At 43.0% G+C, this 20,760-nt stretch overlaps 1 protein-coding gene across 3 annotated transcripts in view; it reads right to left on the reverse strand.

Moving 5' to 3' along the window:
• Positions 1-505: 505 nt before the first annotated feature.
• The window catches only part of LOC147244189 (5-hydroxytryptamine receptor 4), a 35,757-nt gene continuing 15,502 nt past the window's right edge, over positions 506-20,760 (reverse strand). The window contains exons 6-8 of one of the 3 annotated variants that reach the window (XM_086186784.1): positions 19,076-19,737; positions 13,023-13,056; positions 506-1,695 (exon numbers count right to left, since the gene is read on the reverse strand). In XM_086186784.1, the coding sequence (XP_086042910.1) occupies positions 1,636-1,695; positions 13,023-13,056; positions 19,076-19,737 (756 nt within the window). In that variant the 3' untranslated portion in view covers positions 506-1,635. Of the gene's footprint in view, positions 1,696-12,306; positions 12,863-13,022; positions 13,057-19,075; positions 19,738-20,760 lie in introns of those variants that run through there. The other 2 variants (XM_086186785.1, XM_086186783.1) reach the window with 2 other exon arrangements.

Consider the following 20,760-nt stretch of genomic DNA (forward strand, 5'->3'; position numbering starts at 1 on the left):
GAGGAGCAAACATGGCGAGTGTGGTTGAATATTAGTTTGCTGGTGGAGAACGCAGCTGGCGGTAAGGAGAGCAACCGCCAACACCTGACCAGAGCTCCTGAGGTCACCGTGATGGCGCGCACTAGAGTGGGAGGAGAGTAATGAGTCTTGGACATATGAAGGGATGAAGATCATGATTATTAACGTTTCACAGCACAGAATGAATGTTAGCTTTGGCTAACTGTTCACCAGTGTGGTCAAGAGCTCTTGTAAAATTTGGACCTTAATTAAGAACAAAAAGGAACCACAAATATATGAATTACTCTCAAATGGGCTGTATGCACAAATTAAGATCGAGACCTTTTTTTTTGTGTTAAATGTAAGAAGACAGTTGAGTGTATACGACGGGGCCAACACACACGAGCAGGGAGCCAAAATGATTCACCATTTTGGAGCTGGTAGATGTAAAATCAGCAGGAATATTTGGGCTCCCGTGTGTCAGAGCTCTTCAGTTGTTTTAGACTCTTCCTGTCCTGCAGCTTTAAAACACATCTTAGTCAAATACAAATAAAGACGCGTCAACTTATTGACGTAGCACGAAGAAGATTTTGAAGATACTAAATAAAACAGCAATTTGAGGACCGGCAGGTTTAATATCATAAACGATTAATGACATTCTGAGCTGCAGTGTTTCTTGCTGTAAAGTGACATTTAGAAATATCTGAAGATGGGGGGGGGGGGGGGGGAACAGGAAAGAAATTTTTACCACAAATAACAGAATGGATAGGTTGTAATGCTGCTGAACGTATCTTGAAAATCAGGGCACAGATGATGATGAGTCAGTGCAGTCCAGTACTTTCCCCTCGCAGTTTCTCCGCGTTTTACAGCACAACCTGTCGACTAAGACGAGGCGACATCATCGGTGACATCACCATCATCATCACCTGAATTAGAAACATTTCACCTTCCTACATTCCCGACAGCTTTGTGTAAATCCTCCTTCTTCAAACCTGCAGAGGTCACTGGATGATTACGCCTATCAAGAGTGATTCCAGCGCTGCCTCGCCGCAGTGATATAAAGTGCAATAATACTTTATGTGCCATGAAAGGTTTATGGTGCTGTGTGTGTCATCTCGAACCGCATGTCTATAAAACTCGGCGTCGTCAGTCTTGGTTGACAGTTGTTTCAACGACGTACAGTGGCAGATACAAATCTGCCATCACATCCTGCAGCCTTGGACAGTTGTAGATGCTGGGAAAAGGAAAGCATACAAACACGAACCTTGTGGTTATAAATTATTTCTTCTTTACAATCTGGTACCAAGATACGCCAGTTTATGGAATGTCTAAATACGAAGCGTCTCCCATCTTGTTAGCCAGAGTTTGGCTCGTCTGCTGCTCGATCTTTACATCCTGGGATCCAGATGTTAGTTCTTCAGAATGAGCACATATCTGGAAACCTGGTTTAGAAGTTGAAAGTGTTTGGTGATGACGAGGACTGGTGCTGCTCATCTTGGGACCGATGCAGCAAATGTCCATGTAAAATAACGTCCCCGTAATCCAGAGGTTCCAACCCTAAGGTAACAACTCATGCTTCATTATCACAGGCCTGCTACTCATCCTCATAGCGGTCCAAGCGAGTCCTGGGATTCCAGCTCATTGGCCAGTATCGTCCGTCCGTTGTCGCTGTACGTCCGGTTTGGCAGGAAGGACAATCTGAAAGACAGACAAAAGATGTACTTCCCCACGTGTTTTGAAAGGCATTGTGAGAAAGAAGGTTTTTCCAGAAAGGTTAAGGTCACAACTTCGCTGGCAGAAACAAGGGTAGAGGAGTGTGTGGAGGAGTCGGGGGGAATAAAAGAGGCATGGGAAATATAACAAGCGTGACTGGGAACTATTGTCCACATTCTTTTCCAAGGGAGGGAGAGGAGGGAGACATGAGAGAAAAAAAAAAGAGATGACAGCTGGAGGATACAAGCAAATAACAGTTTGACATGGCAAAAAGAGTTTGTGTACGCAGTGAGGTAAGAGGGTTCAAAACGAAAATATGGGAATGTCAAAAAAGGGAAATGATTATTGGTGTTGTGTGTTTGGTGTATATTTTCACTGGTTCATTTGCAACTCGCTGGAATAAACTCAAGAAAACAGCAGCAGAATAAATGTTTATAACCTGGTTGTTTTACAGCCACAACAATTACGAGACGTGCAGAAACGCAGCGATTCCGATAGAAGCGTGAATTAGAGGGACGCGCTGACCTGCACGACGCTTTTCATCTGTTTCTTCTCTTTAGCAGAAGCACAAAGGCAGATAAATTCAAGAGTTTCATATCACACACCCACTTTTATTAAACATTTATGACAGCGTACATAAACATTTAGCTAACTCTCTCTGTCAATAGAAGTTTCACGAAATTATTTGTCATGAAGTTGATTCTGTTTTCTCAGCGAGAGAGAAGGGGGGGTCCCGTGCCACATCACCATGCTGATTGTGGCAGGTGTTTGGTTTACTCTGTTGCCGTCTCATTTTCTTGCTGTTTTACTGACATGTTTTGTGGTTATTGTGGGATCTTTTATGTGTTAAATCTCCGTCTACCTCCTTGTCCTCCTCTACTGGGGTTTCAGACTAGTTTTGTTATGTTAGTGGCCCAGAATTATTGTCCAACTAAAATGGACTTCACACTGTTGCCTCATCGAGCCATTCTACTGTAGCTCTCTCTCTCTCTCTCTCTCTCACACACACACACACACACACACACACACACACACACACACACACACACACACACACACACACACAAGGTGGAGGCTGGATACTTTGGGTTATGAAACAGCCCCTCCGCCTCCCAGCCATTTTCATTTGTAAACAAATAAATCAATAAATGCTCTCCAGACAGCAAGCTTGGTCGGTGACTGGGGCTCATGTTTTTACCCCTGATCTCAGGTTGTAAATGTGTGTTCCTCTCACAGAGCATCACAAAACACTGATATTCATCAATTCCAGCGATGCGCCGATGCTGGTGGAGCATGCACACGCTGTCAAGTATCATCGTGTCACTGGACTGTGCACGTTTCAGTCTCTTTAAAGGTCTAGTCAGCGACACCCTCAGTTTGTCATGCGCATGCTTGCGTGTGCACCGTTTTACTCCCCAGAGCGGCTCAGTGCGAAGGAGGCAGGCATACGCTTCTGCTGAGACTCCTGTCCCTCTTCCATGTTCTCATTCAGGAGGACCACAGCTACCCCTGACAGTCCTGACATGAAACTACCATCAGACAGAAAAATATATCACTCGCTATAGAAGAGCTCTCGTTTTTTTCTATCAAGGTCGTCAACTGCTTCTTCTCATAACCACGGAGGACAGTTTCCTTTCCGTCCTGCTGTGTTAAGGATTTCATAGGATGGTACTGGAAACACACACACACACACACAGTACACCTGCGCAGAAGTTCTGGTGGACACAAGTGAGTATTTATCATTACTATATCTCTGCGCGCGCACGCACACACACACACACACACACACACCACACACGCTGATTCCCATGTGGAGGACAGCATGTCGAGGGTTGGGAGGCGACGGAGGGAAGATAAACAGAAATGTTCTGTAACTTCTGCTCCTCTGTTTTGTGTGTTTTCTGTACGAGGAGTCTGTTTACTGTCCAAACATACTTCTGTCTGTGTCTCAGTCTGGAGCAGATTTCCAAGAGCCGCCAGGGGAGGATTTGGTCTTAGACAATGGCACCCTGATAGACTGAGGAGGACCTTTAAAAACAGGCGGCGGGATTACAAACAAACATGGAATGAGAGTTTGAGGTCAGAAACGTGGCCGCAAAAACGCCAACTCTGTCTCTTCCCAATTACATTCATATATCACTAATTTGTTGTGGCAAATGTGTTTTGGAGGAAACATAATTGCAGCCTGGATTACATTCACTGGCAGAGTTTGGTTCCTACGTAGGAAGGGAGATGTTCTTCTACCTACGATGGAGTTCCAAAACATTTCATCCTCACTTTTGTTTTAACTGTACACAAGCTCCATAAACCCTGGGTATCTCCAGTCCCTGGACGAATGAAATAATTAAGTGGTGACTGACAGAGCATCAGCATGTAAAACTGAATTATCCACAAAATGGCAGATTTGTATTAACTCTCAATAAGCAATTGTTCAATTTGAATGATTTAATATTTACAACAAAAAAAAACTTGACCAAGCCAACAGCTTCCTTTTCTGGACCACAATCCGCGAGTCAACAACAAACCTCTGCCAGTAACAGCTGCACCTGTGCCTTCAGGAGGATTTGTTGAGTTTGTTTTCATTCAATTGACATGCCGACATTATTAAATCGGCCTTCTTGCAGCTTTTTATTTAAAATTCTTTTTAAATCTTATGGGATTAAAGAGAACCGTTTATATCGCTGAGATCTGATGCTGGACCGCGTTACATGGAACTGCGTGAACCCCATTAATTTGACATCATTAAATCGAATCTGCTCTTCCAGGGTTCCTCTGGTGCTTTCTCTTACGTGCTGTCATACAGAATGGCTTTAAACGATAATAACGCGTAACGAGCGATCGCTGTGAGCGGAACGCTCGGGCTGCAGATCCCTGAACACTCGGTTTCGAATGTTTTTTTTTCTTTTTTAAACTGTCATCTCCGGAGGCTAACGAAAGTATGCCAATCAGTAAAAAAAGGGTATTTAAGCGAGGAGGAAAGAAAGCTCGAAACACAGTTAAAACAGCTTTTTTTTTTCCCAGAGGATAAACTGAAGGGCTGCATATAGAGCCAGTACATATATATATTTTTAAGGTTGACTTACTTTTACTGTAAGCGGCGTCTAAGAATAAAAATACAGAGCATATTGTGAGCATGCAAGGCTCTCGTTTGACCCAAAAACCTCAAGCAAATATGTGGTTTTTGAGTAACACCACCAATTAATTAATGTTGAGTTGAAAAAGAGGTCGCTATACTACATAAATGGTAAATGTTCATAAGCTTAAAATGTTAAATCATCTCCGTAAGGTCAAAGTTCATGTTTTGACTCAGTGTGGGATGATGTATAACACTGAAACGCACGTACACGCTGAATATATTGGTCCAATACGCCGCACATATCTTCTTCCCTCAGACATTTGGTGAAGCTGCAGCATTTTGACCACGGGCAAGTTTCATCTATAGCAGTAAGAAAACAAATGAAACAGCTATTTTGTTCCCATAACATCCCAGAGTTTAAAAAAAAGTGTGGGGGGGGGGGTGGAACTTTCCCTTAAGTTAAATCAAATCTTATAACATCAATTTCATGAAGAGACCGCAGGGCCAAGATGTTTTAGAGCTGTGTGCTCTGTTAATTCCATCCAGAGCTTTCCACTAATCTGTCTCGCTCCGAGCTTCTTCAATGTCCAGGGGAAAAAAAGAAAAAGAAAAAAAACAGAGGAAAAGGTGAGAAGGAAACAAATACAATTTCGCTTGCATTGCAGTGCATTTTTGGGATGTTCCAACGGTCCGTGCGGTTTAAGGGAAGTGAAAGTGTTTTTTCTCCGAAGCTCTGGCATCTGTCAAGTGTGATAAAAATAAAAACCTTGAGGGAACACCAAAGCTGGCTGCGTGGTCAGCGGAGAGCGAAACCTCCTGCGGTAGTGAATTTGACTAATTTGTTTCGTGGGAATCTTCAAACATGGGGAAAATATCTGTTTCCAGTCTGACAGTGTGAGGAGCAACTGAACATGAAGTGAACTTTTCTTTTTTTCTTTTTTTTGAGGGGGAGGGAGGCGGCGGAGAAACTCAACTGAACTGAAACATAATCGACCGAAAATGGATGATAGGGAATGCTGAACAACAACAACCACTGAATGCATGAGCAACATTCTCCCAGCATTTTCTTTTCTCTTTGCTAATGCTAATTAACTTAACTTAATGCTTAACATTGGAGAAGATGGAGCAGCTGACCAGAAGTGTCCCATCCTGTTGCCCTCTGGCTGCACCCTCAGACAAGGACGTCCACAGTAGCAGCCAGACCAGTGGCCAGGACCTTCCCCAGAGTCAGGTGACTACCAGTCTGATAAAGTGTAGCTGTCAATAAAAAAAAAAAAAAATCGTACAGCTGTTGCGTTTTTTCACATTATTACTGACAGAAACTATTGCAGGGGGCCAGACCTGTAGGTATCACTATTGTTTAGTGTCTTTATTTAGTTTTGTGTGTGTTTTCTGTTGTCGTTACCTCTATCTGTCGTGTAAATATCTTCTACTGCTGCAGGCTGGCGATTGTTTGTGCTGTAAATTTCCTTTAGTGGCCCACACACAGGTCTCGCTGTGCCATGTGGACGTTAGACAAGGAGCAACTTGTTATTTTGGAGGTAGAAAAATATTAATTAACAAGGCAGGACCTCGAGGGCTGCAGACAGCTCAGGGTCACGTAATGTGCCGTTGTTCTGAGGGCAGACGGTGGGGTTTGCTGGCTGTTCCCACAGGGGGCTGTGGTTCTCATCCTTCACGGACCAGCTTTGGTTGCAAGACCCTGACAACCACCATCGACCATCTTATCACCTTCCACTGAGCCCACATGGTCCAGAAATGTCATTAGCCGACCTTTCCTGGGTAGAGAGCGACCATGAGGATGCTGTCGTTCTCATGAGCAGTTTGTCCAAACACACGCGGACGTACACAAGCGTCTCTATTCAATCCGCATGGGCTGGGTATGATGTCCAGGTCGGGTGAGGTGAGTATCCCTGTGGTTTCTTTAGGAATCCAACCTTCATTAACAGTTTTGGGAAGCACATTTTAAACAGGATATGTTTCCGTTTGCTCGGATTTGTAAAAATTCCCGTCTCCCTCTTCGTCCCAAAACAATAGCGAGTCACTCCGTTAAAAATTAGATCTGTAATGTGACCCAGGAGAAGTGGACATCAGATAGAAGAGACGATTGTGTTCCTTTAATTTTGGGCTAATATCTTTCAGGGACATTAAACAATCAAATTTCACTCTTATCTCCTCGCTTTCGGAGCTTTAGAAGTGAAGACGAAGGATTGATGAGGAAGGAAGATAAGAGTTGTTTTCCCACAGCAACACGAGCAGCAGGGTGGTACAGCAGCCTACTGGAGGAGCTCTGGCAGGCTCGAGTTTGTTGCTCTGGGGACCCTGGGTCAGAAACTAATGCGTAAATTCAAATGTCTTCACACAAACTTCACAAAAGAATCCATATGTCAGCGCGCACACACAGAAAATAGAACAGCAAGTGCAGACTGAACATTACTTCAACGTTCCAGCACACACAGAAAAAAAAAAATGTTGGACAGATCAACTGGGACTTTAAGAATGCAACATGGGACCTGAACACCAAGCAGCTCTTCCTAAATGACCCAGATCTGCAGCCGGAGACGCTGGGGACGTTCATGATGAGCCACGCTGCCATGCAGAACTTTGAATTGCTACATAATTGATATAATGCTGTCATATTCATTTTTATAGGCAGTATTGGCAGACAATGTCAGTTTCTTCATGGCGTGAAGTGACTGCGTTAAATAAATTGGTGGCTCTTGTACATCACAGCGGAAGCGTGTGACTCAGTCTAAGGCTTCAAGTCAGGTCACGTGACTTGAAAGCTGGGATTCCGAGACCGAACATGACGATAACATCAACAGAACATCAACTGTAAACACAGAGCCTGATAACTCGTGGATGACGTGGATTTAAACCCAAAAATATATATCATGTTGATATTTAATCCCTTTAATATCATAGAAATTTAAAAAAGAAGGTGATAATCTGAGTGTTAATTCCTCCGAGATTATAACGTATCATAATAGAACCTCGAGACGCTCCAGTGTCCAAGTCTCAAAGAGCCAACGATGAAATCTGTTCTTTCACCTGCTGCACTTGAAGGGAAGAGAGACGCTTGGAAATAAAATCATGGAGTAAATCTACGACCGCAACACTCGTTTAGAGGTGCTTTTGGGAACTTCTGGGACGAGGACCTTCATCATGTTTGGATCTTTCTGAATGAATATGAAGCCACACAGACGTTTCACCCCCCTCTGATCGCAGGTTATTAATTTTTACACTGGCAGGTGCTTTATAAGAGCTGTGACTATTATTAGAAATTCTATTTTTACTTTATATGGCTACACAGATGAGATCGGTTTGGTTATTCAGTGCAGCTCTGCATCTTATACATCATATTAAATTTCTTTCAAGCAGGCACTGGTTTAAAGAAAACACAGATAATCTCTTTCCTTCTCAAAACACGGTTTGTTTTATCAGAGAGGAATGAAAATGATTTCAGCGCAGTGAGTTTTGGAGCCGATCCCCCTCATCCTACTGAAGTTAGAGCTCCCTTCCTGCTCGCAGATGAACTACCTGATAGCGTGAAGCTGCTTCTATTCTCGACCCTCCACATCTGTTTGAATATGTGTGTGTTTGAGTGTCCATGACAGTAATTCTTTTGAATTTTGTCTTGCCGTAATGTTATCTTGTGGTTGATAGAAAAACATGAACGTTAGACAGTGACTGTAGCACAGAAGAATGTTTTCTGGACATTGTAGTTGATCTGAAAGTGTGTGTGTGTGTGTGTGTGTGTGTGGGGGGGGGGGGGTCTCCCAGCAGGATCCACAGTAACCCCATATGGGAATCTTCTCTCTAGTTTACAATAATATATAGCAGCCTGAACATTATGACCACTGACAAGTGAAGTAAGTATTATTGATCATGTCATCAGGGGGTGAAGTCATCTGCGTCTCAGCATCTCTCCAACCGCAGGTCTTGGGGGGGGGGGTCCTGGTCTGCAGTGCTTATCACCTACCAAAAGTGGTCTAAGGACTGGTGAACTGGGGAAAGGGTCATGGGCGCTGGAGGCTTTCTCTGTTCTGATGCGCATCCACACTCGCTTCACAAGCCTGAAGCCAATCAAATCTAAGAAACCTCCGGCAGCAGGTCAATGATTCAGAAAACACTATTTATAATATTCCCCTGATGGTCGCGCTCACAGTCCTCCATCAAAGACTACACAGTGTTCATGTGTGTCATGCCAATGGAGAGCAATTTAATTTCCCTCGTCTGTGTCATGTTTTCCAGGGATGCACCACAGTCTTTCCAGGTGAATTAAACACATTTATCACCTCACAGCATTCTGTTTTGTCGCCATGTCCCAGAGGTCCATGTGTAAGGGGGAGGGGGAGTCAGAAACTTTTCTGTGGAAGTCCTGTCACACCTGGATCAAACGCTCAGGTCAAACAAAGCTGTGAGAGTAAGTGAGAAGCCCTTCAACCTAGAGAACATCCGTGCACGCAGATACTGAGAAACTATAATAATGGAAGCGTGACACCTGCTAATGTGATTTGGGATGAGAAGTGACCCCATCTGGGCTCTGCTACCGTCTAATTGCCCCACCCGCTGTCCATCAGGCTTTTATTAGCTGGTATTTAGGCCATGGTCAGGCTGGTGGTTAAACTCACAACCCTGTAATAAGCTGCGGCTTTTACCACAATCAAATAAACTCAGCAGGAAACATGGGAGGTCATTAGTGGACCTGTCTGTTATTTTCATTCCGTACTGTGAATAAATTCGGATCCATTTCCTAATTCTCTAAGATGCAGCTACTGGCGGTTTCAATCACCAGTAACATAATTCTTAATACAGCCTGGAGAGAGAAAGCACACGTTCCTGTTCCTGTTTGGTCTCCACAGTTTTTCATGCAGGATCCACCCATCATCTCAGGTGCACTCGGAGAGCGCACACCGCACCCTGCGGACAGCTGGATCCGGCCCCCGGCCCCGAACAGTCCGCACCATCCAAGAGCTACAATTTGATCCAGATCGCCTCCAAAAGTTAATTTGAATTTTCCCAACAAAATTGGTAGATATCCTGTTAAAAAAAAATTGAAAAAGTAATATATATTAAAAAAAAATGACATCCACCCTTTAATTTAGATCCACCCCAAAACATCATGGCTGCTTCCCTGACCCATCCTCCCTCCAAGTTTCAGAAAAACTGGTTTAACAGTTTTTGTATGATCCTGCAGAAAATAACAAGGTAATAATGATGCTGATGTAAGTCATGCAGTCTAAACCACTTGCTAAAATGCCTGCACGCGACATATTTTCTCACTGGGCTCAGATGAGCTTCAAGCTGTCACACAAATATGAAAAAAAAAAAAAACCTGTGTTATAAATAAAACGGGAAGTCATTCCAGCTTGGACCTGGACACAACAGTCAGCCGCCATCTTTGTCCTACATCTGTTCGATTCTTGCTCAGATTCTCTCCTGATTCATCCGTAGCTGAAGGCGGGAGTGAACTGGACATTTAACAACCTATAAAATACTCTAAGAGAAATTTGCTACACACAGACGGACAGAGCTCATAGAGCTGTTAAGTCTTGTTTCATGTTTGGTGAGCAGGAAGAGGCTACTGAGAACACAATCCCTTCATCACTTCCAAGAACTAAGTTGAAATAAATTGAATTGAACTAAATCATATTTCAATTGCAGCTTCGGCGGGAATGTGCCCTGTAAACACAACTTCAAATAAAACCCCTTCATAGGAACAGCGACAAGACATGAAACAAAGAAACTAATCCTGGGAACACTTGAACCTCGGCCCCAAATTGACTGTAAACTCCACACAAATGCACATTAACATCTAAATCGAACCGTCTTGTTGCCTGAATCTGATATGATGAGTCTGCTGTTTTCTGTCTTTACAGCAGACGGAGAAATATAAAGCTAAATAGCTAAAGCTAAATATAAATCAGCAGTTAAACATTGGCTAGAGACATATGGTAACTGCAATATAGATTAAGCTCAAATACACTGTAGTAAAGTCTCTCTCCCTCTCTCACACACACACACACACCCTTGGTAGCAGGGAAAATTAAGTTGAATTTGAGAAGATGAATTAAGGTCACAGAGGATGTACACTATGCAAATGCACTGGCCCACCTGAACGGAACAGGGCCGTGGTAATCCTCCCTCACATCGGTTATTGTGAAAATTCCCTCTTACAGCAAACAACTCCAAACACGAGGGATTACGGGTAGCAGAGGTTTGGCATATGGTGTTAATCTCTCAGATGGGAATTCTGCTATTCCCTAATCACTGGAAGTATGCAACACACATATAATGCTAAAAATAAGACAAGTCATGAATAGTAAAATAATTCTTTGGTTTAATGATTCTTGAATATTCAAATATTTCAAAATCATGAGCCACAGCTAGTTATTTTATCAACATGACATGTTCCTGATGTGAAGTAGCACATTTAAAACAACATCTGTTGACCAAAGTGCTTCACAAGCATATAAACTTAAGACCAGAATGGACTACAACTGACTGAGTCTTGAGCTGGACTTTTGAGGATTCAGTGGAGGGTGCAGGTCTAATTTGGTGAGGGAGTTTCACAGTCAGACGTGTGTTTTCTGATGTCGATGGCCGTTTTTGACGTTTTGTGTCAAATCATATTAGCGATGACCCAGTGTAATGCACGTAGCGCCACCTGCAGAGCAGAATCACACTTTTTCTGCCTGTTGTGCTCTTGTTGTTGGCAGCTTTGTCTGGAAAAATGTGCCTTCTACCAACCTCAGTCATTCAGAGAACAGTGTGAGTCTGCTCATGGAACGATGGGAAGCTCTGATAGCAGAAGCCCTCTGAGCAGAAGCCTGGCAGGTGATCTGAGGTCCAACCTTAACGTTGCGAGGTGCTGAAATGAAGTCAGGATTTATTTTGCTGCTCGAGATTGTTTTTAGAAGTTTATCTCTGTCGGGCCATCGGTCGGCTGAGGTGAAGCACTGGGACCAGTTTCACAAAGATAGATCCTGAATCCATTTGGGCAGACTTCAGTCTGAATTCATGGACAAAGCTGTCGCGGCCTTGACAATCACAGGAGGGTCTGATTTGCAGTTTCAAGGACATTCCACAGGGAGAATTCAGTGTCGTGAAATCTAATGTACATTCGCTGATTCGTCAGTCAGACTCAGGAGACGCTAGCATCCTCGCTTCTGTGCGTTTCTCTACATGTTCTTCTTCTTACTCGCTCCACAGCATGAAATCACATATTAGGGCTCACGTTTTTCTCTTTTCGCTCATTTGTATGAACTGTTTGTTACCATATAAACCAGTTAGCCTGCAGGACGGCTGACTTTTTAGGGCATAATATCATTATATCATCACATAATTGTTTAAGGCTGAGATATAAAAGGCAAGGAACTCACATCTTGTACTTGTATCAGACTGTCAGAGATAAATCCCTATTAACTTCATATGCAAGTCAGCAACGGCCTGTCATGTGATCTCATAAACTGATCATAAATTAGTCTCATTCTGCTACCCTCAATTGACCAACTAATCTATTTTTGGAGATTTAAAGGGCCTTTTGGACAGTAAACAGCACATTCAAGTGTGTAGTTCAGGAGCCTGCGACTGATTTTACACAAACATCTGTGTGTTTTCTGAAGTTGCACGAATGCCACTGTGGATGCATCTAAACTTTTACTCCACTCGCCTTCAACATGTTCCAAAAAAAATTGATGTGAACAGTTTGCAATGACTACCTATATTGTCTGGATATTCAATCTGTAGCAAACATCTTGGTGCGGTTTAGTGGATATTGTATTGTCAATAATATTTAAAAAATGAGAAAGTCACTGTTTCTGGAGCAGCAGAGCAGGCAACTTTCAGGACAGTCTGGGTCTTGGTGTTTTTTCATTTTTTATTTTTTTTACCATTGGATTTGACACGTTTTGACATTGTTCTCCTGCAGTGTTGTGTTACCATGATCAGGACAAAAGCTGTTTTTATGTTTTCAGGTCTGTATGTCAGTCCATCCCATTCTTGTTAACATTTTATCTCACCAGCACCTGAAGGGAATCTCTTCAGATGGGACACAAACTTGCACTAGGACCCCTGGATGAAATGATTTTGGAGGTCAAAGGTCAAGCTCTCAGTGAGGCAATCATTGCAAAGGTATTCAATTGCAGTGTTTCTAGCTTCGAAAATAAAAATAAAGACAAAATACAAATTGTTTCTTACATTAAACAAGGTAAAGAATGATCTTTTTACTTACTTTTTCGGCTTTGTAAAACAAGAGAGACGGCAGACTGAAAAATGGTGAGAAGAAAATAGATGTAACTAAATATAGCAACAAGAATTCTAACATTTTTCAACAAACGAAGAAATGGGATAAAATCTCAGGGAGAGAGAGAGAGAGAGAGAGAGAGAGAAATTCAAAGTAGAGAGATTCAGGAAAGATCAGCTGGAGGATTTGGGGTTTCAATGAAACAATAATAAATCCTACAGGTCTCAATAAATCACAGACTCCAGAGTTTATGCTTCTCCAGCCTGTGTGTCTAATCTAGCGTCCACAAAACTGTTTCCTTACACACTTGAACATCTTCAGGTTCGGCTTCCAGCGACCAGACTGAGCAATCTCTCTCTGCAGCCATGTTCAGAGACTCTAAACGTCACTACGGTCAGATAAGAGGATTTTTAAAACAAGACTTCTTTTTCACTTGCTTACAGACAACTGATGACTGGAGCTTTTGAACCAAAACTGGTTCTCTCTCTCTCCAATGAAGCTCTCTGGGTGTTCCACTGTTTTCATAAGACTGGTGATCCTGCATTGGCAAAGTAATAAAAACCGTATGTTTTCTCATATGTAATAATTACATGTGTTATCAGCCCTCCAAAGTCTGGACCCCCAGAGCCACAGAAGGCTTCATCCTCTTCAGTGGTGGGACTCAAGTGCAGAGACCAGAAGCTGGCGACTTAACAAAGCTCGAAGGTTTATTAAATACAACAGTAAAAACAAGCTGAAATGGCAAAGTAATCTGATAAACTAGATACTTGAGACTCACCACGGGAGGAGGCATGTGGACCCAAACGCAGAAAACAGAAGCAGCAAGCAGGATGGGCAGACACAGGAAAGGAGAACTATGGATCAGACCAACGCTAGCCTGACGTCTGACTTATCAAGAGATTCACAGACGCAGTTCCAGTCGGAATAACAACATCAGTCTTGCTAGAGTTGCTGTGTGCTCCCATGAATGTGGTCGTTGGGTGTGAGTTGTCATACAACTCCAATCAGACTGTTCTGAAATCTTCTCTCTCATCAAAAAAAATGAATGTGTTTAATATTATCACAGGTCTTTTATTTTATGACAAAATCCAACAGGTGCGCTCTTCAAAACAGGAAGCTGCAAACCACTCAAGCTGGCCATGACACGGAGGTGAATAACACGCGGGACACTTGGAAAACAAGCTGCTATTTGCTTATTAATTATTAGCTGAAACGTACCAAATTATTCTTTTGATTTCAGACGCCATGTTGAAAGTACATGAGGAGACTCAATGCAGCGACGCGGAAGCGCCGCCAACTAGCGTTTGATAGTGTCACAGTCGGACAAGTGCAGAAGTATAAATGCTGGTCTAATCTCAGATGGAATCTGTGTCCAAGATTACCCACCATTAGAACCTGTCTGATTGATACGATCCATCTCAGATAGAACCCAGAATCTCTATGGGAATCGAGTTGTAGTCTTGTAAATAGAGAACCTGCAAAATCTGTCTGAGACTAAAAACTCAGCGGGACTTCAACAAACTGTGTATGGACGTTAGAGGGAGATGTGAAGGAGTTTTGACAAAGTCTTCTTGGAAAAGGGAGGTATGAGACAACAGAACTAGAGAACAAAATCAACTCATGACACAAGAACAGGGTGGGAGAGCAGAGAGTAGAGAAGGAGCTGGTTGGGTAAGACACACTGGGACCAGGGCAGCGACTGACCAGGACTAACAGATGGAGAAGAAAAAGGTGATGACTCAAAAAAGGAAGGAAGTATCACACGAGGGAAGTACAACTTAACAATAAAACAGGACAAATAACATCCAGAGTCCATAACTAAAGTGAACATGGTCCAGACGTGGCTGTAGCAGTATATCTAGTATTAAAACTGTAAAATCAAAGGCATGGCCTGCTGTTAAAACCCAATGATCATTTACATTATGCTAATAGCTTCCTTTTATATATTGCATTTACCTCCTCATAATTAATTCATGGTTGCCTGCTGAATTCCTCCGCTTCTAGTTCCCCTATATGGCGATGAATGTTTAATCGCAGAGAGATAGAGGAGGAAACACACTGTACTTGTTCAGCACGGTCTCCCTGAAGGACCTTAATTCCATAAAGATGTCTGATTCTGCAAAGTAGCCACACGGGTCGCTGATAAGAGCGTCTGCAGCTCGCAGGAGGATCGACGGGACTCCAGCTCCTCGTGAGAAGCTGAAGGTGAATTCAGGACAGATGACACTGAACCTGATTCACCGCTACAGGAAGAGTTGGACACTGAGTTGTAGCTTGTTATTTTCCCAGTCAGACACTTGAAGCTTACGGGGAAACAGCTTTCATAATAGCTCTTTGGCTTACCTAGACATGTTTAACGATACGGTAAATTCCTCTCTTATATCTAACTTTCTCTCCCATATTTTTATTTTATGAGGTCGAGCTCACACTTTCACCAAAGCTTAAGTAGATATTCAACTTTTAGTCTCCGGTACAAATCATCAGCTATTCATCAGAAATATTACATAGCGCCATTTTGACTGACCGAGGTGTATGTGTGTGTGTGTGTGTGTGTGTTGGCAATTAAGTTCAGGATCATAAATCGATTACTTTCTCCTGAACTAGCCTATCCAGTACTGATCATAGTTTTGTTTGCTGCAGTAGCTGGTTTTTGTGTCCTCATTAACAGCAGTGTAGTTTACTTCAAAGGGCTATTATCTATTTTAATATTTTAGTGTCATTTACCTGTTTGAGATACAGTCAAAGCTGTTCTCTGAGTCAGTAATATGTTGCCCGAGCACAAAGTGCACTGTTAAGACACGCAAAACATCCGAGCGCAACAAAATGATGTAACCGGCTAAAAAGAACACAAAATTCATTTCTGAGTGATTAAATGAATGCGCTGCACTAATGCCCACTTTTTTTGGTGCTATGGGCCTTTGGTCCACAGGGTTTTCATCATTTCGTGTTCCTTAGTAGCCAGAAGTAAATAAAGACATTTTTGTCCTCTCTTCCGTATCTCTGCCACTTAGATATTATCAGGATCAGCGTCACATCAGCGCTATACGAAACAAACAACTCCTACTCACCAAATATGACCTAAAAAAAAGCAAATATACCCTGCTAGTGCAGTGAACAAAAAATGGAAATAGTATAAAACTAATTTTATCTCCTGACCAGAGCACACAAGGACACGAGGGACGGTCAGACTTTATTTACTCAACAACTTTAACATGTTTGAGATGTCTTTTGCACTTTCCACTATAGTGGGCACAACACAAGCTTTTTGTTTTGACTCTAATCACAAACAAGTGTCGACTATCCACTGCTGGAGTTGTGTGTTTGCTGGTAGGACCACAGCCTCAGGATTTACACTGTTGATAAATATCCCACTCAAGGTGCGATGGGGAGTTTGTGACTGGGAGAACATTGCATAGAACGATGGATTTAAAGCTGTAAAGGTCCATTTTTTCACAAAAACCTTCCTTGGAGTTGGTTTGGCTAAAAAAAAATTTCAGAGAGAAAAAAAGTCTCCATCTTCCTTAAAGTTTGAGTAGAGTGAAAAAGACCAAAAGTGGGAAAATCAAATACTTTATGCACATAAACATGTACTTTAAGAGTTGGTATGCAGCTACGTAAAATGTATGGAATTTAGTTTAATGGCTGGAAAACCATTACTATGATCCTTTAAGTAACAAATTTTCCTTTTATCTGTCCCATGTACAATGACTTGACAATTTCTGACAAGTGTGCTATTAAACACAAACTCAGCGATAAAGAAATGTACCATTTTTAGTAATTTAAAACTAGAATTTGTGCCTTGCGGTTGAATGCCTCCATCGTCAAGTCAAGACGTAGTTTGCGACCATATTTTTGAGTATGTAATATGTATAGTGAGGATTAAGTGTACCCTTGTGTTCCTGAGTCATGGAGCTGAAAGATGGTCACAAACACGCAGAGACCTTTGATGTTTTGGGTCTATAAAATGTCTTCACGTTCCTAATCAGCACATGACATCTCTTGTGATGTCCCAGTGACTTGACCTTTCATGCTCAATGTATCCTACGCGTGGATGCTCTTTCCAAATTTGAAGAATCGTGTCAATACAGCCCTAAAATGTAATGTGTCTGGCCAGAGACACACCTGTCAACCCACAGACACAGACTGTGCTTTAACACCCAGACCTCGCTGACAAAATTATTTGACAGAATTCCTCCCCCAGTAATTTCAGCTGCGAGTTTCCAGAATCCTGCTGGCTGTAATCTGATTGTCTGAGTCTGTTTTCTGTCCAATTTTAAGAGAAGACATCAGACTGGAGATAACTCTGTTTTTCTTTCTGTTTCCTACACACACAGACACAAGAGGCACCCCCTCAAATACACACAAACACACACTTCACATTACTACAACAACCAGTGCCACAGGGGTAAAGATATGAGGGCTGCTGTTTCACACACACACACACACACACACACACACACACACACACACACACACACACACACACACGCGCACACATACACACACATACACACACACACACGGTATCATAACAATGAGCTATGATATGCAAATGACTGTTCTACTGCCTTCAGTGTTGAATGCACCGCCAGCTACACAGCGTTCTTCTGATTGAGCTGCTTACAACTCCAAAATCATTACATCCTGTCAGCCATATTGTTAATTCAACACAACAGCCACAGTGTTTTGTTACCAACACAACAACCCTCCAGCAGTCTGAGACTGACCTTGGACAGAGACAACACCAGCACTTTCCAGATGATGTAGTCGTTCTACCCTTTCAGCAAAAAGACCTTAAGAACACCATAACGCTCGTCTCTGGTCACATAGAACTGATTTCAAAAACATGTGTCCTCGACAATAATTTTATGACAAGTGAATATTGAAATGATGATGTTGTTATATCAGGTTTCACTATCTGTGACCACGAGTGGTGCTAAGATTGTAACTTAAATTCAGCTTGCGGATGTCCTCCAGCTGGCACCCTTGCCACACGCGTCAAGTTTGGAAAAAGATCAGAGCAAGCTGCTCCTTACAGCATTTGAATGCCTCGTCACATGTGACGTTTCAGGCCCCAGTCCTTCGTAGACATGAACAAACCGCCAAATGTGAAACCCAAATGTCATCTGACAGATCAGGTGATAAATTAAGTGTCGACAGAATGGACACAAACCCATCACCAAGACCTTCAGGTGTTTCGGAGCAAATGTGAACTGGATCTGATGGAGCTTCCAGGAGGACCACATCAAAGCGTAGTGTCAGTGTTTGAATGTCATTTCCTGTTGTCTCCACGTGGCACTGACTAATCTGAGAACTGAATTGAACAGATTCTTCCTTGGCCCATACTAGACCTCTCCACCAAGTTCGAGAAAATACGCCGACAGACATACAGCACCGAAAGGATGCTGTGCTCCTGTTGTTCTGCAGACCAGGTCCACAGGCATACAATCCTGAGCTACCGCTGCTCCCGGCTCTGTGCATGGGGGACGCACTGGCCCACAGCTAGTCAGGATAAGACCCCTGCAACTGATGACTACCTCATACAACCCTACTTCATAAACCCAAAATATCCCTCTAAATCTAACCCGTGTGGTTTACAGGCCAGGGAAAATAAGGTCTTCTCGCTGTTGTTCACTTTAAAACGAGCAAAGCTACAAGGCAATAGAATAATGCAACTGACATTGTTGGGAAGAAATGTTGAGAGCTAAAGATGGTTCAAGCCTCAACCAGATCCACATCCACAGGAACACACAGGAGTCCAATCTCACCTCCTTCTCAGTGAAGCCAACAAAGACAATCAAATCCAGAGAGAAAACAGACTTTCCCATCAGACACTCATTTGACGCAGTTAGGAAGGAGATGTCCATCCATCTCTCTTTTCTGGGAGAGACATATAAAAATATTGTAGCTTCCTGCTGGAGGCCTTGATTCCCTTAGTAGACCAGCAGACTCACAAATCCATTACATTCACTTATGTTACAAATTAAATTGCCAAGCTCACAAATGAATAGGGATAATGTGAAAATGTGACGAGTCTTTACCTCAGCGCTATAGACGTCCTGTTGACTGATGCAGAACACACTCTTTGTGTGTGTCCATAGGAGCAGCTCTTCTGTCGCACATAGCGCTCGTCCCCACAACAGAGAATCACGAGAAATGCCCTCCGAAACGCTCGATTCAGGAAGGCGTACAGGAAGGGGTTGAGCCCTGAGTTAATGTAGCCAAGCCACAGCCAGGCTGTCCACAGCTGCAAGGGCACTGAGTAGTGGATGAAGGGGTCCACCACGTTGGTGATGAAGAACGGCGCCCAACACAGGCAGAAACAACCCATAATAACCGCCAGCGTCTTTGCCGCCTTTGTCTCAACACGCATGCGGCTATTTGCTATGGGAGCGTGCTCTGAAGAGGAGGAACCCGCTGATGCCCTGAGGTGGTAGTGCTCGGATGGATCTGAGGACGTAGACGATCTCACAGTGATAACTGGGGATGTCCCCGTGACTGGAGCAGAACCAGCTCGCTGAAGTGTCTCGATCTGTCGGACGTGAGTCATGGCCGTGACGTAGATGCGCTGGTAGGCCAGGACCATGAGACCCAATGGGACGTAGAAGGCGACTGCAGAGCAGACCAGAGCGTATGGCCGATTGACCAGAAATACACAGCTTGTGTCGTTGGATCCTCCATTCAAGGTCCGCCTCTCCTGGATCTGGAAAAGACCAGGTAAAACAAACCAGATGTGACACGCTGAAGAAAGCTCGCAGAAAAGAACCTGCAACCTTACCTGACTGTTGATGCTACCGGCAGAAATATAAACCCCTCCAGTTCAAAACAGAGTTACGGCACAACACAATGAATGCAACGATTGCACAACTGAAATTCATGACTACCAATCCACTCTACAATGAATCCACTCTATGTGTTGTGGGAATACCATAGCTCCACAGGTAATAGCTGGTGATGAATTAGAAGCAGAGTCTCAAAAATGGACGCGAACAAATAAAAGACACCCCTGACTGCTGGCAGCTGAGTTGAGTGAAGGCCTCTTCCACAACCGAGATATGGTAGTTAAACGTGTTGAGACGCGCTTATTTAGAGTCGTGCACAGGTCGTTAGCCTAGCTTAGCTAGAAGGCAGCTAGCCAGATTCCATCAAAACTCAAATCCCAAAGTCCACCACATCATTTAACTTAAGTTTCATAATTATTACCCCCTTTACTGATTTTCATATTATAAGAAGCAAGAACAATGGAGATGTTTGGATTTGTCTTAACTAAACTCTTAATTAACCAAAGGTGTTATTTATCATCAAGATCTTTGACTACAGGATGTTCAGACAACTTTTAAAAACAAATGATTGTTTCAAAGCTGCCTGACCGACTTGCATTTCCTCAAGTCTGGCTCAGTATCTTCATCTCTCTGTCTGTCTGCCTCTGGGAGTCTGCAGTTCATTTCAAGGCAGCTCTGAAATAACCTCCCAACAAAACACATCCAAAGCAGCAGAAAATGCTTGTTAAAGTGTTCTCTTTGCCTGCAGCAGGAACCTCCACAGGGATTGAAATTGTTTTGTGATCGTTGCATTACTGTGTCATTGTTCAAGGGATTGGAAATGTTATTAGAAACAGAATATTTTGTTGGAAAGTTGCAACATTTGCCCTCACAGAGCAAACACTGGTGTCTCTAGGCTTTCATGGACATACACCAACTCCTCCTGCATGTTGCTGAGGACAAAG

This window comes from Aulostomus chinensis, chromosome 19 (genome assembly GCF_037954235.1).
Source record: "Aulostomus chinensis isolate RoL2024-O1b breed Wild chromosome 19, RoL_Achi_v1.0, whole genome shotgun sequence".
NCBI classification, from domain to species: Eukaryota; Metazoa; Chordata; class Actinopteri; order Syngnathiformes; family Aulostomidae; genus Aulostomus; species Aulostomus chinensis.